The sequence below is a fragment of the Eutrigla gurnardus genome, assembly GCF_963514095.1.
Source record: "Eutrigla gurnardus genome assembly, chromosome: 5".
Taxonomy (NCBI): Eukaryota; Metazoa; Chordata; class Actinopteri; order Perciformes; family Triglidae; genus Eutrigla; species Eutrigla gurnardus.
Window position 1 is genome coordinate 23350328 of NC_139919.1, and position 27726 is coordinate 23378053.

The 27726-nt window shown below is 46.1% G+C and overlaps 1 protein-coding gene across 2 annotated transcripts in view; it reads left to right on the top strand.

The window, feature by feature from the left end:
- Positions 1–671: 671 nt before the first annotated feature.
- Positions 672–27726, top strand: part of LOC311014076 (A disintegrin and metalloproteinase with thrombospondin motifs 2-like) — a 97055-nt gene continuing 70000 nt past the window's right edge. Inside the window, exons 1-2 of one of the 2 annotated variants that reach the window (XM_084010448.1) lie at positions 672–1009; positions 2628–3037. In XM_084010448.1, the coding sequence (XP_083866574.1) occupies positions 922–1009; positions 2628–3037 (498 nt within the window). In that variant the 5' untranslated portion in view covers positions 672–921. The remainder of the gene's footprint in view (positions 1010–2627; positions 3038–27726) is intronic. The other variant, XM_084010449.1, reaches the window with a different exon arrangement.

A 27726-nucleotide genomic window follows, 5' to 3' on the forward strand; every position in this document is an offset into this window, starting at 1 on the left:
AATTAAATATAATTGCTTCTGCTCCTGACAGTAGTTCACCTTATGCTGCTCATCGATGTTTGTAACAATATAAGGTTAGTGGTCAATAGAGGTAAATTATGTGTTAAATGAGGGCAGGATTAGGGTTAGTCTGACTTTTTTTTTTCTTCCTGTCTCTAAATTGGACCCATGGGCCCTGCAAAAAAAAAATAATAATAATAAAAAAAAAACGGAGTGCATTTGCGGCGGTGAGCCACACGGGGCGCTGCTGCTCACACCAACCCAGGACGCTTGACGGGATATTGAAAGTTTACGCCAAGGCTTGAAGCGCATCGGGGACTGCGGCGGACCGGGAGAGTTGAGCCGTAGTTTTCAAACGACACGAGACCGACAGAAGTTTGCAAAGAAAACACACTTTTCGGGGCGCGGCTCACGCCGGAGGTGCGATAAAGCGGCTCCGTTGGGTTAATTCCACTGCATTTCTTGTCGGAGGCGAGCTGTCAGCGGGCCTGTCAGTCAGTCCGCTGCACGGCCAGCACACGCGGGCAGTGTGCGCGTGCCCGGCGTGTGTGTGTGCGCGTGTGTAGTTGTCAGAGCACTAAGGCAAAGAGTGGGGGAGAGCACGCACAATGTGAGAGAGAGGAGTTGAGGGAAAGAGAGACATAGAGGAGGAGAGTTGAGTGGGAGAGAGAGAGAGAGTGAGCGAGCGAGAGAGAGAGAGAGAGAGAGAGAGAGAGAGAGAGAGAGAGAGAGAGAGAGACCTCAGCGGAGAGGAGGAGAGAGAGAGGGGAGGAGAGCTCCGTCTCTCCCGGTGCACTTGGCAGTCTAGTTGCGGGCTGCTGTGCTGTTGCTGTCGTGGCGTGGCTGGTCGCGCCAGGCGGGGAACTTCACCACACTGGAGCCCGGAGTCCCACTCTCTCACCTGCGCAGTTCGGAGCTGCCATGGGTCTCTCGCATGGATTTACTGTCCTAATTATTCTACCGGCCTTTCTGCTGCACACCAGCGGCCTTTACATCGCCAGTAGCGTCGGTACGTACAGCGGGGTTAAACGTGGTCAGTTGTTTATGTTCTGCGTTATCTGCTGATCTCCTATCAGCCGAGGGGGGGCTGCACGGGGGCTCTTCACGCGCTCAACGTAGCGGCAAAAACACTGTCCGCTGTTTTCCTGCTTGTGTTTTTTAATTTTTTTAAACACGCTTTTGCAGTTTTTTATTTTTTGCAAACAACAATGTAGGACGCATTTGCAACTTCTGCGCGTCCTGCTGTGGTGTTTTGAAGGGTCTTTTTTTCCGGGAGGTCCCTCAGCGGCGCAGGCAGTGTTGTGATTTCTCCCATCCAGGGGAGGGGGTGATGTTATCTGGGGGTGTAAAGGGGGGCACCGTTTTTTTTTTTTTTTTTTACTGTCGGATTATGCAGGGAAGTAGCCTAACGTTATCTGATTCTGCCGCTGTCGCATCTATCGATCTGTCACAGGACGCTGGAGTCGGATGTCAGCCTATTGATCACACTATTATCAAATCATTCCTCTGACATAGGCGCTCAGGAAATATTTACAGCGTGTGTGTGTGTGTGTGTGTGTTGGATTGAAATCAGTCTGCAAACTTTATAAATGATGTTTTGCCAAGTGGAAAACCTAATCATAACAATAATAGAAAGTCCACCTGGGGACCACATGTGAGGTGATGCCGTTACTGTCTCTTGACTCTGTGATGGCGTTGACACTTTAACGTGGCCTCGGTGCGGTGTGGGTGGCTGTGTGGGTGCGGGCAGCGTTTGTCAGGTCGCCTAAAAATAATAATAATAATAATAATAACGCACCTGTGTTGTCACTGTCACGTGAAATGTTCCCTCCGTCCAAGACACTGTCAGACGCGCGAATGGATTAATTAGCACGTAGTTAGGATACAGTATAATTATAATTAATGACAATAGAAAAATGCAAAATCCAATGCGCATATTAATTAAAAGCGCTTATTTTACAAGAGGTTTCCTTTATCCAGTCGGCTTGGAGGTTATAGTAATCACTTTTTTTGCAGATCGAGCCGCCTGATAGTGAGAAAACAGCGTGAGAAAGCCGCAATTAGCACCTTGATCTTGTGCTGGCTCTTCTTTTGACGGTAGAAGGGCACAGGAGGTGTCAGGAGCGCAGCGCGCACTGCTGAGGCTGCCGTTTCCAAACGCGCACTGCCGAGCACCGGGGTCGCCTCTGGGTGGGGCTGTGTGTGTGTGTGTGTGTGTGTGTGTGTGTGTGTGTGTGTGTGTGTGTGTGTGTGAGAGAGAGTTTACAGCCCTTTATTTCTTTAATGTATTATTGTGATGCAGAATGAGGAATAAACAAACCCTTGACAGTTTTCTATTTCCTTATTTTTCCTCCCACATCTTTTCCCCTCCTGTTATTTTCCCTTCACCCATGACTCCCCGTTTTCTCCACTGTTTATCCCTCATGCTTCTCCCATGACGTCTCCTCCTCTCCCCACTGTGGTTTCCCTTTCTTATCTTCAACCTCTCATTTACTCACTTCACATTCTCACACGCTTGCCAAATAACACATCTTTTCCTCTCTCACCTGCCACTGCCTCATGCTTTCCTCCCTCTCTCTCCCTCTCTCCTCTCACCTGTGACTCGCTCTCCCCTTCCTGTCCCCCAGACTCCCTGCAGCATGTCCTGGGGGAGTATGGACTGGTGAGGCCGATCCGTGTGGACGCAGGGGGCCGCTTCCTGTCGCACGCCGTCTCGGCTGGCCGCATGGCAGGAGGGCAGTCCCGTAGGCGCCGGAAGAGGGAGGTAGGAGTAGGCAATGATGAGTGGGAAGGACCAAAAGGAGAGCCCGTGGCCTTTCGGGAAAGGCTCTACTACAACGTCACCATCTTCGGCCGGGAGTTCCACCTGCGCTTGCGCCACAACGCCAGGCTGGTGGCCCCCGGAGCCAAGATGGAGTGGCACGATGACAGCGACAGCACCCGGCACTCTGAGCCACTGCAGGATGAATGCTTGTACGTGGGGGACATCACAGACACACCGGGAGCCACCGTGGCTATCAGCAACTGTGACGGCCTGGTGAGTGGACGACCCGTGTTCCCTCTTATCTGTCCGACTGCTGCAGTGTTGACTGAGCTCGCTGTAATGGTGCCTGTGGACAGAATGACATGAGGGCTATTGGAGATATGTTTGCCCTTTGACCCCTCTCTCTGTCACCGGCGGTTGATCCCGTAGCTTAGAGGTTGTCATGGCGCCGAACTTATGATTTATACCACTTTACTCCCTGATGTCCTCTAAACTGGTTGGAGCATCAGGCCTGCCATGAGAAATTCCTGAGTCATGTTTTCATCCCTCTGTCCTCTGCTCCTTTTTGTTTGCTCATGCTAAAGGGTGAAGGGATTATTAAAAGAACCCCCTGATGTTTCACCGATAATTTTAGTATCTGTGTCTATATCTCCAGCACAATGCTTTTTAGAATAACATCCAGCTGCCTCGTCACTACTCGTAGATGCTGCAGGACTGGACAAATAGCAGACGCTTCAACAGCATTCGAAAATTGCAAGTTGCCGCCATAAAATATTTCGATTGCACAGCAGTTGCTCAAAGAGTCCTGAATTGCAAATGCTTTTAATAGAGCGGGATGATGAATAGAGGGGGGGGGAAAGGAACAGAGATGGCAAACGTGGTGAATGGATGTCAGCAAGTGAGAGAAGTCTGATTTAGCCCGTGTGAAGAATGTGCACAGCCACTGCTGAGATGAGAGGAGACGGAAAGATGGAGGACAGTGCCTGAAGAAGTGGTGGAAGGGGCGAGTGTGAAAGATGGAAGGGGGAAAAAAAAGGCATCTAAATAGGAATAACATTGGGAAATAGATGTGCATGTGGAATGATGATATTGGGGAAGGGGTTCCCCTTGTTAGGAAAAGTGTTCATTAGTCAGTCAGATCAGCCCGCCACTGGAGCTGAGTAGCAGCAACTGGATCCGTTAAGGGTTGAGGACACAGGGGACTGAGCAAGCAGCTGAGAGATCAGGCAGGGAGCCAGGACAGCACAGGCCTGACATGCCCACTTAGCCTGACAGCAGCCAGCAGCAACTCGCTGCTGCTGCTGCTGCTGCTGCTGCTCGCTCCGGCCCGTCAGCTATCGGTAATTTCTAGGAAAAGTTGCTGTCAAAGTGTAGTTGGTTATCGATAACAGATCTTCAGTTAGCACCCGAGTGGATGACTGCACTGCCAGGCAGGCCAGGATCTTTAAAGGATAGGTTGACATGTTGTCAAGTCTGTCACACATTAAATAACACTTGCATGCCCGTGTACGCGTGTTTTTGTTCACTATAATACATTTATGACTCCAATCTACGAGATGAGAAAGAAGATTTTTGTCTATGGAGCAATGTTTTTACAAACGGACGCCCATTTATGTTGCGTCATACACGAGGATGGGTGTATTCAACAATATTGTCAATGCATTTTGGCAAAAAATACTGACTTTACACATAACTGCACAGAGCATCTAAGTTCTTCCAAAGTGATGATGTTATTAGTTAAGATGATCTCTTTATTTTATGGTCCCTCCACCACAGTGTAGCAAGAAAACATTGACCGACGAACCAAATAGAGAATGTTGCACTAAAATGTATTCACTTTACTGGTGAGCTGATCCAGTACTGTCCATTTTTTAGGACTGTGGATTTAGTCCCCCATCACTTACGTTACATAGTTTAATTAGGAAGGGATCTCTTCAGGGCCAATACAGACAGATGGAACTCTGGACACATGAGTGTTCTATTAACTAGAACCTCAAACTATTAAAATTATGTTTTCAAAATGTAATCATGAGACTGCTGAGGAATAAACAATATTTGTTTTTAATGACAATATCCCATATCAGTGCCGTAACAGCCAAAAAAAACAGTTTAATAATCACATTAGCGCTGTCCACTTATATTTAATTTGTTTCTCCTCGCCCCTGAACGACTCGTGTCATTACTAATACATCCTTACAGCTTCCTCCGGCATGCCAAGTATCGCAGCCAAGCTCTGGCCGCATCTGCCTTTTTAAACCCAGCAGAGCCACGAAGCCCAGCTCTGCCCTGCTGTGCCCACTTCCTCAGTGACCCGGCCACCTGGTTAGAGCCTTTTCTGCCCTGCGTTGCCATTCACAGCCAAGAACCTCTTCCTGGCTGTGATCCAGGGTGTGTGATGGCGGGAAGGAGGGAGTAGAGCCAAGACAGGGGCAGATTGGGTTCAGAACCAAAACACAAGAAAATAATAATGAAAGAGGCCGAGGACGGGAAAGGAGGAGGGCAAAGGGTATAGATTTCAAGAAGTAGCAAATGACCAGAATAAATAAGGGGGGCATGAGAGAGGACAGGGAAAAAAAGGAAAATCTTTGAATGGACAAATGACCTTTGGAGGGAATTGGATTTCTGTGAACAGAAGCTGTGATCAGCTGGTTAGTTCTCTGGATGGTTTGGAGGAGGCGGCCCACTCTACTGTATGGGAACTGGGGAGTGTGTGTGTGTGTGTGTGTGTCTGTGTGTGTGTGTGTGGTTTTTAGTCCTGCATCCGTGCAGTGCAAAATGAAATTAAACTGCAGCTGAGACTGTTTCCGTGTGTGCAGAGTGCAGAATGGGGCACTGCATGAATCCAAGAAAAGTACAAACTGATAAGCGTACAAGGTTTCCACTTCATGCATGAATGTTGGTGCGTATATTTGTGATTATGAATCGGGTGCCAAATTTTTCCTCGTGTTTATGAAATTGTCTTATAAGAATTACAGGTCATGATGTCACGATAGGAAAGCTGGTTGAATTCCATTTAGCTGCTCTGTTTTCAGGCTCGCTGGTCACTTGAGAAGAAGAGAGCCATCATTAATATCATTAGTAAGGCATTTCTTGCTATTACACAGTGAAAAAGCTACTTATTGGTTTACCTGTTTGACTTTACAAACACTGTACTGCAAATAATGAATCAGTTTTTGGTAGATGAGCACCAGACGATTCCGAATGGTATTGTGCCTTTTTGAAGAGGTTCATATTCAGTGGTTGAGGTTTAACATGCTGACAGCAAATTCTTCTTGGATGTTTCCGTGAAACATTAAGGCTCTCTTTGCTTTATTGATGCAAATGGGTGGGTGCTTGTACGGAAACAGCCATTTGTTAAAGTGCATTTATGTTTCACCTGTAGTCATATTTCAGATTTTGTATGATGTGACCTTAGGCAAACTTCTTCAGGTAAAAGTTGAACCAATTTAATTTCCTAGAGCTTCAGAATCTGTGGCGTTTAAAGTCCCGTTGATATTTAGAGACTGGTTTTGTTTCATTATGGCAGAAATCTTTCTAAGCAAGACATCACATACCACGATCTCAATCCCTGAAATTCAGGTCCATGTGTGTCTGAACCGCTTGCCCCATTCCTGGTCTTTCCTTGAGTCTCACCTACTGTATTTGTTCAGAGATGTGGGGGCTGTGTTGGCCTGATTTTGTGCACATGTGGGTGTGAGGTCAGGTGCATTTGTGTGTGTGTATGTGTGTGTGTGTTTTTAGGATCGTATGTGGAATGTTGAGTGTCAGCATGCTGACAGACCTTTTTTTTTTTGCTTTTTCTTGAAGAGACAGAGAGATGGGAATGGGAGTCAGGAAATGATCGCTGTTTCAATTCTCCGTGCTAAATAATTCTGTCATTGTGATGCGATGAAGTAGCGAAGTAGGGGACTGTCACACTGCACACAGTGTGCTTACACCATCGCACCGAGAGCAACGGTGTCAAACTCTCAGCCAGAGACGCATTCATTTTCACTTTGGGAGTTCATTCACTTTCAGCAAATAAATCAGAGCCACTTTAAGCTTTTGTTAGATTTGATGAAAGTCGTTGCCTCCGCCGGTTATGAGCCCTGTTGATGGAAAGAAGGTCAAATCCACAAAAACAGTCAGATTACAGTTAGATCTTCCACCGGGATGTACTTAACTTTTAAACCACGCAGAAATTCACGTACAGGTAGGTTAGAGCTGCTGCAGCTGAAACAAATGATCTTGATTACATACATAATTAAATTAATACTTGAGAGACAAACACTTTCCAGTCGACGCACACAAACGCACACTCTCACTGCCGTGCTTCACATCCAGATATCTATCTCCAGCGTGAGGCTTCCTGTCTTCCAGATGGGCCACAGTACCTGCTATAATCAGTGCCTTCCGACAAATGGTGGGGGCAGCTTCAGGTTACCGTGGGAACAGAGGGTCACGCAGGTCTGTGGAGACGCTGGGCGTGCACAGAAATGAGATCCAGCTGGGTGAGAAGTAATCCTCGTGTCTCGGTTTGGAGCCGAGCAACTGCGTTGCCTGTCATTTTGGAGTTTACTCCCGTCATCCAGGTGGGTGCACACCTGGATGACAGGACGTGTGCAGCCCTCAGCTGTGATGTAACGTGCTGCACACCCCTTTTGCAGGCGTGTGACTGATGCACACCTACAGCACGGGTCAGGCGCTCAGACGCACAGCGGGGGACGGACGGCAGCCCAAAGCAAAGTTCCTGTGAACCGTCTTTACCTCGCCGCATGACAAAAACCTGCGAACACATTTCTCTAATTGTCTCCACCCCTCGCTTATCTCACTCTCTTCTCCCCGCTCTCTCTGTTTCCTGTTTCTTGGCCAGCAGCGGTAGCAGCAAGCGGGAGAGCTCTCCTAATGATGGTATTAAGAGTCAGGAAAATGACAAGAGAAAGAAAGATAAAAAGAAAGTGGCAGACGGCTTTTTGCTCCCCAACACCCACAGATTCAGAGCTCCGGCAAAAAAAAAAAAAAAAAGAAAGAAAGATGGCAAGAGATGGTGTTCCTTTAGTGAGCAGTCTTTGTCTGTTTTTAGCAGCAGCTCTGCTCCCAAGCGTTGATCAGACGAGTGGTGTTGAGGGTTAAGGGTATTACCCGTTGTCTACGTGGAAACTCGAAGTTTGGAGCCAAGAAGCCGGATCGAGGTTTTACTAACTAGAGGACATTTTTTATGGCAGCTATTTGCATAGTATGGGCATCATCATCTGTTGGCAGATAATTAGCCCTGATCCTGTGCAGGTGTTGCCCTTTGTATATTCTAATTCGCCGTACTTATGTACGACTGTGTGCTTCAGCCTGTTCGTGTGTGTTATTAGCGCCCAGCAGGAAATCTGGAAGGCGATGGTGTTATTTTGGTGCTTTTATTGAAAAGACTCAACATCAACAGGAAGGAGAAATGCCAAAGCATTGACAGGTGTTTTATTTCTTTATTTCCTGTGGGCGGATGTTTGGAAATGCCATGTTCTTTGCAAATACTATAAAAAAATGCCTTCAGGGTTACTACACCAATACCGATATCTGATAATGGGCCGATAATGACTTGCTTCTCTTACTGATCGCGGATATTTTTAAGTTTTCCTGTCGCTTTCACTGCTGGATCATACACTGTTGCCCATAAAGTTGGAATATTTTGTTTTCAGACGCGATCCTCCGTTTATTCCTATTTAAATGCATCAGTAATCACTTTTGACCAGGTGCAATGATTACATTATGTTTCCCAATAACACATCAAATTAATTCATGCATAACATTTGTTTGGCGCTATAAAAGACAAAACATTTGCAAATTATTCCAACTTCATGGGCGACCCTGTATATGCGTGGCAATGGGGACAATCTATTAAATTCTTGTGTATTTGCTCTCCACATATAAGTTCTTGTTTGTTTTTGTTAACAATTCAATGCATGTCCATGCATGTATTTGTTACACTTTGTTTTAACTGGTATTAGTACCCAAAGCCCAGGCATGAATATCAGGACTGAAGAAGTTGGATCAGTGCACCCCCACATTTAATGTAATGTTGGGATTGTTAGAATTAGAAATGCTGTAAAGCTACTTAACATTACACAGCCAACACGTGCATAGTCTGCATGTACACCCAGTCCTGTGCCAGCAGAGGGCTGAATCATGTGGAGGCTGTGTTGACAGTGGGGCAAGCCAATCACAGTAATAGCCCCAGAACTACACTAAATGCTATGCCCCTGGAATACGCTCAGTCATTACCGCCGCATTAGGAGTCAATAGAAAAGGCAGCCCTGGGCCCAGCCAACATATCCATCCATCCATCCAGGCCCCGGCAGTTTAGCTTGGTCAGGCGTGGCAGCTCACTGGGCCCTACAGTGTGTTATTCCACCCCAGGTCACACGATAAGCAGCTCTCAACTATAATCAGCTCAAATTGAAATGATGACATCAATTACAGCACGGTGCACAGCTGTTATTGACCCCAGCCCTCGCCGGCTGCGTGGAGTAGGTTGTGGAAGGGTGATGGTTGAGGAGCGCCTGCAGGAATCGCATGGCTGGAGGGAGGGCCGGGTGTAGAGGAGGCCAGACTGCTGAGGCATGTTATGAATGGAGAGACAGACAGCGATAGAGAGAGAGAGAGAGAAACATGTTCTCAGTATCTGATTGCAGGTTCCACCCTGCAGTGTAACTCCACTCAAACACACAATTACTCAATCTAGAGCTATTATCAGACAGCGAGAGGAATAGAGGAAGAGAGGGGGAGAGAGAGAGAGAGAGAGTCAGACAGAAAGCAGGCTCATTCTGAGGAACACTATACAGAGCAAGAGAGTGCTTTTACCAGAGCTGTGATTACTGCCGCTCACTCAGTGCACTTAACCAGCCCCCTTGACTCTCTTTCGTCTCGCTCTCTGTCATTCACAGAGTGCCGGTTCAGAGCACATGGTTTGTTTGAGTGGTTGAAATAACAGGATTCATTTGAGAAAAAAAAAAAAAAACGGAGCAGTGGAACCCCGATGATTATAGGGAAACACCTCCTGTGATGTCACGGTGGCGGCAGGTTGTTTTGATACTAAAACCGGCTCCAGCGCGCTGGAATGACGTCGCCTACATGGAGTAATTCACTTGACGTGAGATGATGTCATGATGAAGTGTGGTTCCATGATGCGGCGGGGATATTCCAGACTTTGTTTTTAACAGTGCAATGACGGTTGCATAGGGATTGCTTGTTATTTTAGTTCATATATAGGGTCGCCCATGAGGTTGGATTAATTTGCAAATGTCTTGTCTTTTATAGTGCCAAACAAATGTTATGAATTAATTAATTTCACCGGGATAATAGGGACACATAATGTAATCATTACACCTGGTCAAAAGTGATTACTGATGATCATTCCTCCATTGTGTGTCTTTGTAATGAAATAAAGTTGATTCTCTGAAGTCCAGGTGGGGCCAAGACGATGGATAACGATGGATTTGCAGAGTAAATGGTAATCGGATCAGGCCTCGTTGGGATTCTTTTTTTCTTGCCTGCTGGACAGTCAGCACCAGCTCGCCTGTCCATCAGCCAGCTCGTCCCACAGGCCGCAGGGCCGCGCGGGAACTGATCGATGCTTGCCACGTCAGCAGTTCTCCAGCTAACGGGCCCCAGCAGCAACCCTTCTGCCTGGCTGACCCGGCCCGGGTCTCCTTTGGCGACTGGTGTTTTACCTCTCAGCCGCCAAACAGAAGACAACATGCGAGAGAGAGAGGGAGGATGAGAGAGGAGGGGAGGCAGCGAGGGAGGGTAGGTGGAGGAAAGACGAGAGTAAGACAAAGCGGGAGGGAGGAAGAGCGCGATGGAATCTTAATGCGCCCAAACCTGAACAAGAACAACAGCAGCATCATAACCGCCACCACCTGCTCAGTCAGAAGGGATGGAGAAGAGAGGGAGGGAGGAGGGAATCTTCCTGATTAGCATGAAGAAATTCACTTTTTTTTTTATTGTCTCTTCCTCTCTGCTAAGGTCAATCACCTGCTTCCAGAAGCCAGTATGCTCTTGCTGATCATGGATATTTTATGTGTGCCTGTCGCGTTCGCTGCATCAGTGCATTCTCAAGCCCCCCCCTACACTCTAAAAATATGTGTGCGTTTTGTCCCCGCCTGATCTAATTAGTCGTATTTGTTCTTCCTCTGGGTAGAATTGTTTAGCCGTCGCATTTGTATTTTCTGTTTGCGTGTTCCTTAATGGAGCAGAGCCCGTCTGTCTGTCTGCATCTCCATCCGTCTGCGTACAGTGTCTGTGTGGTAGGAAATCATTTTGCCTGGCGCTCGATGCAGCAGGCAGCTAAGCGGCAAGAATCGCACCTCACAACAGAAACCTCACACCCTCCTCATCTTACTAAGCCTGCTTGTTTTTGTTTTCTGCAACGGAGAAATAATCACTTTTTTCCTCTCTCAGTGTATAATGTTTGGGGGGTTTGTCGGTGCACGAGGACCTCGGGAATTGTTAGTGTACCGGCATATGTAATATATTATATAATAATATATTGTATTCTAATAACTGACTCTGTGGGGGCTGGAGTGAAGCTGCAGAAACAAAGAAACGCATCTAGCGCTTTGATCACTGTGACTGATCGTCTGCCAGGGTGTACAAGGAAAGGCTTCGGATGCTGCCTTACAATTATGTAATCTGTTTGCCAAGATGTAATGGAGACTTTTTTTGATGACCTTGTCCATGTATAGCTCTGTGTGCAATGGAGTTACTGAATAGTTTGGTTTTTCCAAGGTGCGCTGGATTCATGTCCTGGATCAGGGGGGCAGGGCCGAGCATCCCATACGCTCGCAACAGCAACGTTCCCGAGTAGCAGATCAGAGAACCTGAGCAATAATGAGCTGCAAACAGAAACTCGATTTAAATAGGAAGATTATACAAAAATAAATCTTTAATCCTGTCAGTTGAAATCCTTGTAAATCCCAAAGCGTGAGCTTGTATCTCACGTCGGTTACATTCATCAGTTAAAAACCCTTATTTATGACAATACCAATCAGAATCATCGTCTTTTGCTGGTTCCCAGGGATAGGTCTAATTACCGCTGAAGATGTAAGCGCTTCATTGCGATGGTAACGCTGGTAATGCTTCCGATGATTAACTCATTTTGTGATATATGGCATCTTTGCTGCATTTAGCTTCTTCGTTTTGGATGTTAAGTGACACTAAACCTAGCCGTGTGTGAGACCGGCCTCCTAAAACGCCTTTTGGGCGAAGACAAAGTATCACCCCACTTCAGATTTCACAAGACCTGCCCTGCGTAGCTGGTGGGGCATGGACCTCAGGTAGTTAGGAACAGAATCTTGCAGGTCTTGGCAGGAAAAGTGGGATTCATAATTACACGTCTGCCTGCTAGCTGCTGCTTGAAGCCAATCTGCAGGCTAATCGGCTACCTGCTTTCTTGTTTTCCTGCTCACAAATATCGGCATTATACGGGCCGTTAAAAATCCACTATCTGTTGACCTCTAATGATAAACAGAAGCGGTTCTCTGCTGCACGCTGTGTGTGTTGGAGCATTTGTGCGAGGGCTGCTTTGGCCTCTTGCTCTGGGATGTTACAGCCTGTGTTCGGGGTCTGTGGTGGTGTTTTTGTGGCTTGGTGTGGTAGCAAAGTGCATTAAGGTGCTCGGTTATTAAAATGGTTGGAGTGTTGGAGCAAAAGATAAATGATAAAACAGCTCCGCTGTCAGACCTAGTCTATTTTTGGCTATGTTTATGGCCATAGCCAGAATTGTGCATCCGTATATATGCTATCCCCTCTCTCTCTCTCTCTCTCTCATTCACACACACAGGTCCTCTTACAGTGCAGTGATTGACAGCATCACTTGGAACACAAAGGGAAATATTTTTTTTCTTCTTCGAAGCTAATCCTTTGCCTCTCTCTATCACACACACTGACATTCAGACGACGCAGACACACTGGGGAGAAGGGACTTATTGTCAGGTTATACGCCATCTCCACAGTTCATTTCTAATCCTCTTTCTCCCATTCTGTACAGTCTCCTCCACACACACACACACACACACACACACACACACGCACACACACACCACTCTGAAATGTCGTCTCGTATATCTCAAGGCTGGGATTCTCCACACAGGTCCCCATTGTGGCCGAATCGTCGAGACCTGGCAACACGGTGAGAGTGGAGGGAGACTCCTGCATGTGAGGCCGGATGAGGAATGAGATACCATTCAAATAGTAGAGCAGAAGTGGGTGTTCTTCTTGTCATTTCCTCTCATCTTCTCTTTGTCCGGGTCTGCTTAGTTGGCCGTTTGGCTGATGCACTGCAACCGGGTTCAGAGTGTGGAAAGTGTGGGGTTGGTGCCGGTTCTGGAGGGAGAGCTGAAGCCCCGACTGATGACGGCTGATTGTCAAATTCTGATCAAGTGAACACGTTTCTGTGTTTGGATGAATAGTTTGTTTTGTTTTTTGAGGCTCAGCTGATGGTGTGAAACTGATCTGTCTCCCTGCGATGGTTTAATGAAGGGACTTTGAAAAGCTCTCCTGCCCTCTCGTCTCCCCCCCTCCCTTCTCTGCCATTCTCATCCGCTCTCCTCTCCTCCCATCACCTCCCCTCCTCTCCTCCCCTCTTCTCCCCTCTCCTCCCATCACCTCTCCTCCCCTCCCTTCTCTGCCATTCTCATCCGCTCTCCTCCCTTCCCCTCTCCTCCTCTCTCCCCTCCTCCCCTCCCCTCTCCTCCCATCACCTCTCCTCCCCTCTCCTCCCATCACCTCTCCTCCCCTCCCCTCCCCTCTCCTCTGTCCCAGCAGCAGGGTGCTGGCAGGGCGGTTGTGGCTGCAGCTGATGTAATGTGACAGGGCCCTCCTCTCTGTCCTTTTTGCTGCTGTGTGACAGCATGAAGCCACCATCCACCTTTTTCCCTTCTTCCCAATATCTTCACCCACCCCCCCCCCTCCTCTCAACCTGTCTGTCTGCCCGGTATGTGTAGGCCTGTGAAGGTGTGTGTGTACCTTTTTAGCCCAGCATGAAATAAAAAAGTGTTTGTGCTACACATGAAAATACAATAAGGAAAGACATCTATGAGTTTCTTCAGGAATTAACCAATAAACAGTCCAAGTAAACATAAGTATCGCATTGCTTCCGGTGATTTGGGAAGTATGTTCTCTTAATATTTCGGTTGTATTTGCAGAGCACACGGCTCTTGTGAAAACAGGGTGACCTCCCAGTTAGCGCTTCTGTAGCGGCGGCGGCCCGTTTCCACGGCCGCTCTGTGCTGCCGGCGGCTCTATAGTCTGTATAATCTGTTAAAGGCCACGTACATTCCCCTTCTATTCTTTGCCAATAGCACTGATATTTTTTTTTTTTTGTGGTTGTGTTGTGGAGCTGAAGGCTTTCCTGAGCCACTTGCCAGATGTAATGAAACCATTCACAGTGTTCGTACACTGAAGGTCCAAGTCGTGGTAGGGATTGCTGGGTTTCATGTCTCTTTTTTTCTGAACCCTGAATGTTGGTTGGTATCCGCCTCCCTCAGCCAGCATGCATTTGTTTGAAAGTCATTGCCTACATGTTTAGCTAGTCTGTAGAAAATGCAGTCATATTAGACTTTACCTTACAGCCCCTTTAGTCAGTTCTCTATGTTGGAGATGGAGATTGAAAATAAAAAGTAAGTGTTTCATAATACCGTAAAATGACTCAACACTTTCAACTCAGAAATTGCCAATGCTTCCAAATGCTTGGTGGGATTCTGCATTACTCAGCGTCTGCGTTGTAGTAGTGTTAGTGTCAGGTTGTCTGGGTTTCCCGCCAAATAGTTGGAGTTGAAGTTGTCCAATAATTCCTGCAGATGAAGATAACAAAATAACGAAAGCAGGGATATGTTTTTCCAACAGCGATCAGTCGCTGCAGGTTTGTCATGCTTTTTAAAATAACATTTTAAAGGCTATTTGCCTTAATTGATGGAGAGGACAGTGTTGTCCCGGTGAAAGGGGGAGGGAGCGGTTACTCAAAGGGCCGCGGGTCGGACTCGGACCCGGGCTGAGTGAGTGTGCTATCTGCAGGTTTATACCTCTGACTAAATATGACGAGAGGTCTGACAGAGATGGAGAAAGGTGCACAGATGAGGCTGATGTTTTTGGACCAAAGTGCTGTCCCTCCTCCAGCGGCCATCCATCTTTATCTCTATTGTCCTTCCATGTCTCTCTCTCTCTCTCTCTCCCCTCGTCCCACCACAGTGCTTAGAGGTCGTAGCCCCAGCTGAGCCACAAGCTGTTGTTGCCTCACACTGACTTCTCTACCTGCTAATATGACCGGCGAGCCCAGTTTATCACGCTACTCTCGAGCTCTGCACGGGGAAGATCGTACAGATGGCCTCAATGCGGTTGGAGAAAGGGTACACAGATACTGTACATCGTTAATGGGCTCCGAAATGCAGGAACCACAAGTCAAAGGTACATTTTATTTTACAGATGTACCATCCAGGCACATAGGGCCTCAGATGCTCATATTTTGATACATTTTAGCTTTTGAAAGACTCATTTGTACCAATTCACACAGATTTAAAGAGTCAATCAAGTAATGCCAGGCATTCAATGAGACACCTGGATGGTGCCGGAGTCAAAACAGAGTGTGGCCTTATCGGAAAAAGGAATTTAGAAGGATTTTCTTGTGTACAGTTTGGTCACTTAAGTGAAATGATTTGGGTGGACTTACCAAAGAGCGAGGCGTATTTTTAATATACTACACACGCTACCTTTCCTTTCTGAGAGTACAGGTTGTTAATGGAGAGTAACTTTTGTCTGTGTTTCCTTTATTGCGCTCGGCGGTGAGAGCTCTTCCCTGGCATCCTTCTGCTTCTTTCAAACAAACTTGCTGCATGCTGCTTTTTCTCTCCGTGCCAGAGGATTTCCACTGAACGTAACATGAACAGCCTATACGTGACACAGCGCGAGTGTTGAAACGGTAGCTAAACGGACAAGTAAATCATCGGCTAAACGCTGCTCATTCGGTTTCTAAATGTCTTTTGATTTCCAGTTTGTTTGCTCTCATTTCTTCTCATGTGCTGCTGGACGTTGCTGCTGTCTTTTTGAGGCGGCTGTTTCTGAAGCTCATCTCTCAGTGTCTCCAGGAGGAGGGGGCGGGTGAGGCTGGGAGGGGTGGGGGTGGGAGGTGGGGGGTAATTTGGTTAGGTGAGGTAACGATGAGATATGGTGGAGGGGGAGGCAGGCTTTTTGACACAGCCACTCGCCGGTGCTGTGCTGTGATGTATAATGGCAATACGAGTGAGCTCACAGAAAGCGGTATGGCCTGCACCCCCCAACACACACACACACACACACACACACACACACTGCAAATTGCACACAAATTGAACCTATGGGTTTTCCTTCTATGCCAAACAGCCTGAGCTCTCGTGTGTTCTCACCATTAAGGTGTCTGTTTGATATCAGTGAAAGGAAGAAAGGTCGCTCTGCCAAATTGTATAGATTCCTTTTTTCTGCAAGGAGCACCCGGCCATTTCTGCTCTTTCACAATCTGATCGTTTAAGTGGCTTTTGCCGAAAAGCCCCGGCCCGGCGGCGCGCAGCTCAAAGCAGAAGTGAAAGGGGGCTGATTTCCTCCCAGACGACGTGATTGTATAAAACTGCGGCTGTTGACTCCGCTTCCAGGCCGCAGTAATTGGGGCCAATGGAGGAGCCTGGTGTTTCCCCTCTAGATGAAATCTCTGGTTTAGCTGACAGGGTGTGAATTACAGTGTCTACTGTATTCTTCGGCTCGGGAAGCAGGTGATGCATGCGTTTGTGCGCGTGCATTTATTTGTTTGAAAGTGGCGGATTCCCCGGTGATTGTCAGGTCTGATAGCTCGCCTTGTCTTTTGTTTTCGCCGGTGGTGACTTTTCTCTGAGGGGACTCTGTATAAATGTCTCGTCTGTTTTGTGTATGTGTGAACACACCTGACGATCGGAGATCTGTCTTCAACCCGATATGTTGCCTGTGGATCAGATGTTGGAGCGGGGAGGCTCTGCAGATCTGTTAATGCATTAATTGGCACCCACCAATGCATGCAGTACAACTTAGGCTCGTGTCTGTGTGCTCATACAGCCTGAGGCTACATCCTTAACCCTTCTTCCCTGTCCCCTGTGTCTGCTTTACACGGTATATTTCAATGGCTGGGTGTTATTTTACACTCTGTTTAATGAGGAGACTTTTAAATAAGTCATTCAATGCACATATCGGTTTACAGCAGGCTAGTAGTGTTTTATTAGTAATAAACACAATTTAGAAATTGATGAGTAATAATAATACATTCTTATTATAGGGCTATGCCCCATTCCTGTATGGATTTTTAGTAATAAAACTTAATAATGAAAGCATTCTATAGAATAAATGGTTTGAAAGTCATCCAGTACAGTATGTTGACATGGAGATCCTGATTCATCATACACTGTAGATGCTTTTATTGTGAAACACAGGTCCAAGGTGTCTAAGACTGCTTTGTAAACCAGTGTTCTAAGAGGGAATTTCTTCTGACTGACGTAAATGTGTCTGCAGCTCATCCAGTAAGACGTCCAGGAGCCAATCTGCATTGAGATTTAAAAAAACACGTCAATCTCCAAGTATAGAATTGAGAAATGTGCTGCTTTCTCCATTCATCACTTGTCTCCTCAAACGTCGTTCTTTTAGAGTGCTTCCAGGGACCGATGTGCACTTCAGCACCAATAAGACTGTAGTGACATTCCGCTTGAATATTTGACCTTATTCAGTAAGAGTCGCATTTCTTTCTTGACATTCTCTGCATTTTGTAGAGTGGAACATACGGGTGTAAAGTACACCTCTTGAACTATTTGTTCTCATAGCTTTTCCCTTTTGTGGATGCGTGTCATTATGCACTTTGGAGAAATTATACTGCAAAAATTGTCACAAGGCTCGGAATGCACTAATAATAAGTTCACATTTTAGCAATGCATAAAATAAAATACTACCTTTAAAAAAGAATAAATACCCAGAAGTATAGAAAAAACATCATTAGCTGCAGTTTGTAAAGCAGTTTGAAATAGCTTCGGGGCAGATTTCACCTTTTAATCCTCGTGAGGTAGGAGTAGGATGTGGAAGAGAGGGGGGAGGGCTTGACACATTACCTCAAAGTTGTGTTACAAGGCCTCCGTGGAACCTGGAAATGCTTGGAGAGAGGCTTTCGTTCTGTAGACGGTTCTGCTGGTCTTGTCACCTCACACACACGCAGCTCCATGTGAATGTAATTGTCACTTGCAGGGGGGAACGAAACCATCAAATTCATTGTCATTGTGTTTGTGTGTATGTGTGATTGCATGCCTTTAAATGCTCTGCGTGTGGATGATTTATGGCTTACAAAAATGCAAAGATAAAAAAAAAAACACGTACAATTTTCTTATTTTCAGTTCATCTCACTTCTTTCCCGTCTTTCCCTCAGCTTGATTGATCCAAATATTCTGAGTGTTTCCGATACCTGAAGAGGAAAGCAATCTCTCTCTCACCTCTCTCTCTCTCTCACCTCTCTCTCTCTCTCACCTCTCTCTGTCTCTCTCTCTCTCCTCTCCAGTCAGCGAGAGTGAAGCTCGGAGCATGCCTGGGAATATTCTTTCTCAATTTGTGTGTCGGCGCTGTGGATGCGCGGCTGCTGGCGGAGGCCCTCCTTTGTCATGGAAACACCAATTTTTTAATCTTAAGCCAATGAGTTGGAGCCTCTCACATCGGCCAACTAACTCGCCGGCTAATGCATGCACCCTGGTATAATTGACGCGTCTGAAAACGTGTGTTGTGAACAGGCACGCACATATTATGTCGGAACAAGAGGCGTGTGTGTAAAGACGCAGAACGAGACGAGGTGCGAGGGATCAAACAACATCTGTGTTGTTAATGGCATGCGGCTGGATTAATGTTGGGGGAAGCATGCTGGTAATGGCAGAAAGCAACGTGCTAAGTAAGACTTGGAAGGGAATAATGCTTCTTTCACAGCATATGAAAAAAATACAAGCTGTGATAGACCGTGGAAGAAATCAGCTTTTCACATTTGACACGTAGGGAATATTGTTATTTTACTTTATTATTAAATATAATAAAGTAAAATATCACAACAAGCTGTTGCACTGGGTTTTTTTTAACTCTATAAACGTGTCTCATTAATGATGGAACGGTTTTTGACACGAGGATGTTGCCGTCGAGCAACTAGACTTTGGCCACACCCTACACCCACTCGACATTTTTCACAGGCGGCTCCAACGGTATCCCTGGCTACCGCTGGTAACCTTGGTGATACCGGTGGTGATATGCTGCAGTCAGTGGGCGTTGCCAGGGCGTGATATGAAAGCATAGCTGGAGCTGTGTGTGTGTGTGTGTGTGTGTGTGTGTGTGTGTGTGTGTGTGTGTGTGTGTGTGTGTGTGTGTGTGTGATCCGATAGCAGCTTCTGCCAGAGCCTTCATTTTGACGTGTCCTTTGATGACGGCATTGGCATTCGAGCACACACACATGCACACACACACACACACATGCACACACACACGAGGGAAAGGGGGAGAGATCGAGGGAAAGCTGTGAAATATGAAACAGGAGCATCTAAGTTCAGGTACACTCTTGCATAAACACATATTAATTAATTGTGGAAGCCGGCGGCTCATAAGAGACGAGGTTGTAAAGTGGGGTTTTTTTATGTACTGGTTCCCTTAAACTGTAACGTGTCCATTTCTCTCCCTGTGAGGTCAGAGAACCCAGACTTCTCTCTGATTTATGGCCGAATAATTGTGCCTCATCAACAGTTTTGTATAGTGTATCTCCACAGAAACACGACTACACCTCCTCAGCATGAACTAGCTCTATATTTGTTAATCAATAGAGAAATTTGCATTTGGAACTATACAGTGCAAACATAATGCAACTGCTGATGCAACTTTTAATTGCAGTTCTCCATGGGGCATAGCAAATTAAATCAGTTCCTAAGTTTTTTTTTTGGGGGCCAATTTAGTACAATTCCCCAAGTATTTCACACACCGGCATTTGTTTTGCCATTATGCCTAATTTTACTTCTTAAAGCCACCCAAATTTGCGAGTTCAATACCGATACAATAACACGTGAAAGTCAGAAATGATAGAAACGAAACCCAATAAGAACGGAGCGAATGGACACTTTTCTTTTCTTTTCGTTACTTTGTGCTAATCCTGCACACTCCTGCCTTTTAATGTGCGTAATCCCTCCCCGTGTTATCTGGGGCTAATGTACCAAGGAACGGCACAGCAGAGTGGAGGAGATGCACTCGAAGGCTGCAGCTATAGCAGCTTCCCAGAGAGGGTTGAGGCGGAGGCCAGCGATGTTCACTCGTCTGTCGAACTCGCTCCCTGTCTGTCTGTCTCCCACCAGAGAGGGAGAGACTCCCTTCGGCCCGGGCCGCCTTCGTCAACACATTAGCGGGATGCTGCGGCCAGCGTTTTCAAATCACTACAACAACATGCGGACGCCGTCCCAAGACAGGGGGAAAGTGGGAAGGAGGTGTGAAGAACATCGTCGGCGACGACAGACAATTTAGATGACTTTATTTGCCATTCTAGTCTAAACTTCCATTTGATTTCTCTGAGACTTTCTCTGATGTCTCTCTCCTCGCCTCGTTTTCCTTCCCCGAAAACAGAGAGGTCATTACTACACCCCCCCACCACCCACCTACCCACCCCAGGTTCTTCATAATCAAATATTTGACCTAATGAAGGGATTTAATTACTGGTTGCCCAGCACTGGAGGTGTCAGATTACTGCTCCCCCTTTTAATTTTCCTTGCAATTTATCACTATCCTGACAGCAAGGGTATGCGTACGCATGTGCAACTCTCTCTCTCTGTGTGTGTGTGTGTGTGTGTGTGTGTGTGTTGCACGAGTGTGTAAAAATATTCTTTGAAGCAGCATGTTGAAGGAGTGAGTGTGGACCTGTGTACAAATTTGTAGTTAGTTGGCCACTTGAGACTGTGATAGCAGAATGGCGCGTCGGAAATGGCATCTAAACTATGCTAATGCTCGTACTTTTTCCCAGCACAAGCCGTAATTTACATTCTTTCTGTGAAGGGTCCAAAAATATGATGATCATAGCTGTGCACGGTTTTGCTATTCAGTTGGGAAGGGCAAAAAAAAAATGTTAACACCCCCAAAAAACTCATGTTAATGCACAGGGAAGTTGCTGTGCATACAAATGAGCGAGGATAACGTGAAAGTGTGAAAGAGCCGGAGATCATGTGTGTTTGTTGGGCATCGGTGGGCGTGGAGTGCACAGTGGTAGCCCTCCCAAGCGTCAAATGAACAGCAGTGGAAGGGTTATGCGAGTGTCCAGACCGTTTAGATTTAACTATGAATTAATAACCAGACAGGATCACAGCACTGGAAGAAGGGCAGGCGGCTGAGGGGGCGAGACAAAGGAGAGCAACAACAGAGACGACTGAGGGGTGGAAATTACTCCTAAAGCCATTCTCTCAGCACGTCGGTGGATGCCAAAAAATATTACACACAGAGGACATCTTCACTGTAAACCCTCGGCTCGCCTCAACCTCACATATACATATAGTTAGTAGAGACACAAGGTAAAAAGCACCTCATCTGCAGCTACATACCAGCTTGGTTTAAATTAGCCAGCGACTTCGTGATTTCAACAAGAGCGCTATGAAAATATTTGGCGGGCATCGCTCAACATGCGGGATTTGTCATCTGCGACAGCTGCTACCAACTGTCTTCAACTGCTGTTTACTATTGAAAATGACTAATTCTTCATATTTACTGGCTTGCACCGCAGACAAACATGAGTCATAAAGTCTAAGATACTGACGGACTTACAAAAACACATGTTATTTTTTTCCCCCGGGGCGAGCTAAGGCTTCAGTAATCCTCTAGGCTGCACATTGGTGAGAATGCATGTTTGCGTGACTATTTCTTTAACGTGATCTCGCAAGTTTAGGCAGCAAAACTACATAGTAAATGTCTTTATGTGAAGGTGAATGCCAGTGTGTACTACAGTCAATGGTTTATTCTGCAATGTCATTTTGTAATAACCAAAATTCGGCATTTGCCTCCCTTAGATGAAGCCAGCTTGTTACACTTGAAAAGATTTTAAGTATTCAGCCCTGTTTGCGTCCCCTCTCAGGATAATGCACCCGTTGAATGAGGCGGCTTTTCCAGGAATTAATTTTAAAAAGGCAATTTTCTAGTTTAAACACGAGAGAATTACAGTTTTCCACAGAGCGGCATCACAATGATGCTAACAAAAATGCCCTAAATGCAGACGCGAGGAGGAAATGTGAGTGGAAAGATGGCCTTTGGATCAAGTTGTGCCCCACTTCTTCACACGCAAAGCACTTCTCCACCGTCCCATCTCCGCTGTCCAGAACAAGCCCGAGGCCAGAGACCCGGTCCTGTTCCGTCAGCCTCCTGACCCCGGTGAGGGTTAAATAAGTGTGAGGGAATTTGAGGGAACGTGGCAGTTCTTCCTCGCCCCATTTGCTTTCCCGGGCCTGTCTGTGAAGTATTAGGCTAATTCCAGCTAATGAGGGAGGTCAAGTTGGATGTTGGATGCATGCAGACATGGAGCCTCGCGTGCGTGTGCGTGACATAAATGGCTGCCGTCAAACCACGCGTCTACGCCTGACCTACTGACCCCTTTGGGTTGCCATAGCAATCAGGAGTGGCTAAACCTCCGAGTGCGCTGACGTTGCATTGATTTCTCCCTGAACTTATAGCGTGTGATACTTTTTCTTTGAAAGGTTGCTGTCCTTTATCTGCGCTTTCATCCGCAGCCCCGTGTAAACCCGCTAAAAAATCAAGCGCGCAACCGTTGAAGCGAAAGCGTCTTTGTTTCTGTCTTTCTGCTCTCGGTGTCTAAATAGTCGTCTTTTCAAAGAGGCCGATTTCATTTGAAAGCACCGGCGCTCCTCTGTAACCTTACAAGCTCACAGGAATATCAATAGCATTCCCACTGCGCTTTCCTTGACACATCTCGAAGCATCTCGTCCACACAGATCGCACAGGATTCTAGCTGATAGATGTTGTGATGCTTTTCAAAAGGCCGGCCGCGCCGACAGATATCTTTTTGCTGTGCACGCCGTTGCCCTTCTCTCTAGTGTCTCGCCTGCTGCGCGGAGCTGTTATGGCTGCTATTCAACTGGGTGGCCTTCTACAAGGTTCCTGGCACAAAGGCGGTTTGACCTCCGGTGTGCCTGCGTGTTTGCGTGAGTGCCTTCATGCTCAAGCAAAAGGGTTAAGCAGAAATGCAGCAGCGCGGTTATATCCTCACATACCGACGAGTTATACAACGTTCAGAGCTTTTTTTCCTGGTCATTGAGCGCAAAGTTGATGTCGATCATAAAAAAAAAATATATATATCTGTGGAAGCAGAGTTATTTGAAATCTTATGATTCATAAAATGTCTTTTGCATCAGGAGTCATCCTGATGGAGGTTGCACTGCTCCCAGTGATCCTGCCGTCTCTCGCTCTGATTGGCTGCCATAAACTGTCACAGCTGATGAGAGTAGAAGCAGTCGTAAACATGAGACGATATGTAAATTTACTTTTTACACATTGTAAATCACAAATACCTTAGTAGTTGTGACATTTGAAGAACTGTTATCATTGCTTAAAATATTGATTTGTGTGTTGATTTGGTTCAGAATATTATGTGCATTTTAACACTCCATATAATGTGGTTGTTCGGCCAGTTTATGGAGTCCTTTAATAGTACTTTCCTCTCCATTTTGCTGCCGTTTTCTTATTGTAGTGCTTACTTTAAAGATAACAATTTTCACACGGGAAATCATGCTTCAGCTGTCCCCAAGTGTCTTTTATCCCCGCACATTACACCGCTAGAATAAAATAAAGATGGCTGATATACCTGGTTTTAAAGCGTGCAGACCTCAGAGGATCGTATCTATCCACCTCACTGTAAACATGGAGTCTGTTGACTGTGTCAGAGGGCTTAATAGTTCCATTTTCAAACGCTCCCTGTGGTCTGATTTTTATCACTTCCTATGCTCCGGATTTTATTTTTCTTGTTGAAACTTGGTCTGATGTTGATATTTCTGTCAACGTGGGAAGTTCTCAGGGATGTGTGCATCCTAATAAACTATAAATGACTAAAAGGGCCGGATAATCTCGGCCCTTTTAGTCATTTATAGTGCTGAAACCGTTATTCCATTTATCGGTTAACTATTTGTCGAAAATGGTTATTTATAAAAACAAAATATCAAATATCTGGCTTCCCTAAGTAAGTAAATGTGTCACCACTCTGGGAAAAAGGTATAATCAGACAAAATGATTCAACGATTAATCAAAAAAAGAAGTACTTGCAGGCTTAGTCATTTAAAAAACAATGTTTCAATGTTTCTGATCCTGCCCACCAACAAAATACACTCTTGATCTCATAATAACATATGATGCCTTCAGATTGCTCACTTATTTTGACATTTGAGGATCTAAAAACAACATATTTTATCTACTTTTATGTGATAATTGACTATCGCAGTAAATCCGTTGCACAAACAATGTAAAACCATCATTTTGCCTTTTTTTCATAGCAGCAATGACGAGAGGAATGAAGGCTTTTCAATCCCTGCCAAACACACACACACACACACACACACACACACACACACACACACACACACACACACACAAACCGAGGACCTCATTGGCAGGTAACTTTCTGTCTCAGTATCCACTCGCCTCTGCTGCCGCGCCAAGAGTGCCAAAGGCCTCTCGGCTGTGTTTGAAGTGCAACAAGCCGCCCCTGTTCTCGTACATGTCGCAGATGGGGAAGCCGAGCTTGGCATCGGGACAGCGAAGGGGGCATCCCGGTGAGATCTGTCACCGGAAACAGGAAATTATATAAAAGCATGGACGCGTAAGAAAGGGAAAGTACATGGAGCGCAGTTGGCCACAATTTTGAGTCATTTAAGTCGTTGTTTCAAGCGAAGATACCAGAGACTTAACAGTCCCTTAAATGTGAATATCTGCTGGTTTTTCAGATTCTCTTCTGGACCGTCACTGAAAGGAAGCAAGCTTTTCGAATATCAACTTGTGTTCTGGGCCATATTTCACAATTTCCTGAAATGTTTTAGTTGAAATGATGAATCGTTAAAATGACTCTAATCGTTTTTGCAGCCCTCGTTGGACCAGTCTGTATCTTTATACAAACAAATAACAGACCTGTGATTTAAATCAACCTTGCATTCGCTGTCTGTCGCAACTATGACCCAAGAATTTGCTCCCAAATGTATGCAGACATGCTTGTAAAAAAACCCACCCATCATATTCACAGACAGAAAGTACAGACAGGTCGTGTCTAGATGCACACCTAATAGGCACACTTAAGGGAGCACACGCACATATACAGTGAGGAAGGATCGGAGATCAGATGTGCACAGACAGTTCAGTGCAGACGGTGCCGCTCACATCTCTATTGGCGTCTGGGCCAGAAGAGGAGACATCAGGTAATTAAAAAGAAAAGGGAGAGAAAGAACAAGAGAGGGGGGGGAGTGGGAGGGAGAGGAGAGAAAGAGGCCAGTAGGGAAGACGGATAATGGACAGCCTCATGCCGCTTCGCCTGAAAACATAACTTGTCATTAGCGGCGCCATCAGCAGCCGCCGCGTTAAAGCCCGCGGGTTCTTCCACGAAGCGCGTCAACCGGGCGGCAGAACGTTCTGGAGGGAGAGCCGAGTGCATTCCTGAGCGCGTCCGTCTCCACGTGCGCAGTGCGGCGTTTGCCTGTGCGTAGGTGTGCACACCATGGTTAAATATTAACCTGGAACTGTCAGGCTTGCTCAGGAGGAACTCTGCTTCCTGGGACGTCCACCTCGGGGGCTCCCGGCGAGCAAGACAGGGAAAGAGGGAGAAGGTGAAGGAGTTCATCCGTTTGCATTTGAAGGTGAAAAAAAAAAAAAAAAAACGCAGCTGAAGAGAAAGTTTTCACAGAGGAAGAAGAACTCAGGTGGCAGATTTCTGTCTCTCTTCTCACATCCGTTGCTCCAGTCCACTCTTGAGAGAGAAAAACTGAGCGGTCATTATGAAAATACAGTATGTTTTCATTTTCTGTTTGTTTGCCGTCGTCATGGCAGCGGTAAGTGAAGTTAGCCTGTGCCAGGTGCCTGTCGGTTTGACCCCCGTCTTTTGAAGCCGACAAGCGCTCAGAAAAACACGGGCGAGGAGTTAGGACGGCTCACTTTCACACACCCACGCCGGCTCACGCTCGTGCACGGGAAACACGCATCACGCACACGCGGCAGACATGTCCAATACCAAGTTTGCTGGCGTCTCCAACACCCCTATCATGCATCTTATAGGTAGATGGAAGGAAGGAGTTAAGAAGATGCAGAGGACGCGACGTGAAAGAACATTCAGCATGAAAATGAATTTGCACCAAACTTTCAAACAAAGAAAAGAAGAAGTGCTTATGTGAGACTCCGAGAAGCAAACGGGGACACAGAAGTTTGTCTCTGCACTTCCTCGTCTTTAAACCTTCGCCTGTAAACAAACCGGAGCTAAGGTCCAACATGCCGGGGCAAAAATGAATAAGTAAAACAAAAAAAAGTTACACATGCCCATTATTCATGCGCCGCTGTCCATTTGACTGCATGTGCTGCTACCTCAGTGGAGGGAAGAGGTAGAAAAGTGGCCTAGCTCTCTCTCTCTCTCTCTCTCTCTCTCCCCCCTCCCTCCAAGTGAATGAGTCTTGTTCTGTACGCCGTGTAAATATTTCAGCAGTTCCGACGCCTGCGCTAGGCCTAGCCACAGCGCTAACATGTCATTGACCATTAGTGCTAACCTGCTGCATCTGCTTCTCAGCGTTATCCTCTCCCTCTTTTGTTTCTCACAACTTTGCCTTCTTCGCTCCGTTCCCCGTGTGCCGTGCATGTAAATAAGCTGTTAACCACAGAGAACTCTGCAGAAGTGTGATGTATGTGTAGCCGACCGCATGGCAGCGGTGCAAGTTTAATCTACTGTCCGAGGCTGACGATACAAAAGGGGTCCCAGCCCTCCTCGACCCTCATGGGTTTGGTTCTTATCTTCAGAGACCGTCGCTACTTTTGCAGATGAACCGCCGTCAAAAACGAATTAGAATTTACTAATTGTACTAACATCTACCTCTGCTTTTTCACACCAATGAGCTCTTCTCTCTGTTTTATATAGGATATTTATTTATTTATTCATTTAAACAGGTAAAAAAGCCCATTGAGATTGAGTATACAAAGATATACAAACAGCAAGACACAAGATTAAATACACATCCAATGTCCAAAAGATTTGAATTCAAGGTCCTTCAAGATCGAAAGTCATTTTTTTGGATCGAGTCTGGCAGTTTTAAATCCTTCTGGAGTGATATGCCAGTGACCTTGTTGTTTATACCATAGACACATAGATTTCTACACAGTCTGTACAAATAAGGTCTCGTTGAGCTTTCTGATTCAGCAACATTGGGAGGAGAATCTCAACACGGATAGGCTTACAGTTTTAATGTTTCAACTCGAGTCAAATACAGTAATTAGGTATTTGCCTTAATGTCGTTGCTGTCTATTTGTGTCTTTACGATAACTTTGCATTTGCTGTGAACACAGCATTAGAGTTTATTTGATGTACAGTCCATCAATAATAGACACATTACACTCAATCTATCTTGTACATTCAGATTCTAAATAATAGTTACTTGGAAGAGCTTCAGAGGCAATGTTTACACCTCATCTGTTTGGTTGGGTAAACTGATATCTAGTGTAGTTTTGTTCAAATCGCTATGGCTGCTTGGATCTCTGGGTCTGGCGAGGATCTTAGATGTGCTCTGTATCAGCAACACACATATTCATGCAAGTCATTTGGTAGCCATGGCTCCTGGCACCCAAAGGTTCAGTGAAGTGCTGCATGTCTTGCTGTCAGTCACCATGATTTTGATCTTCCCCAATGGGTTTCATGTTGAATGAGGGAGCTGTCAGTCTTCATG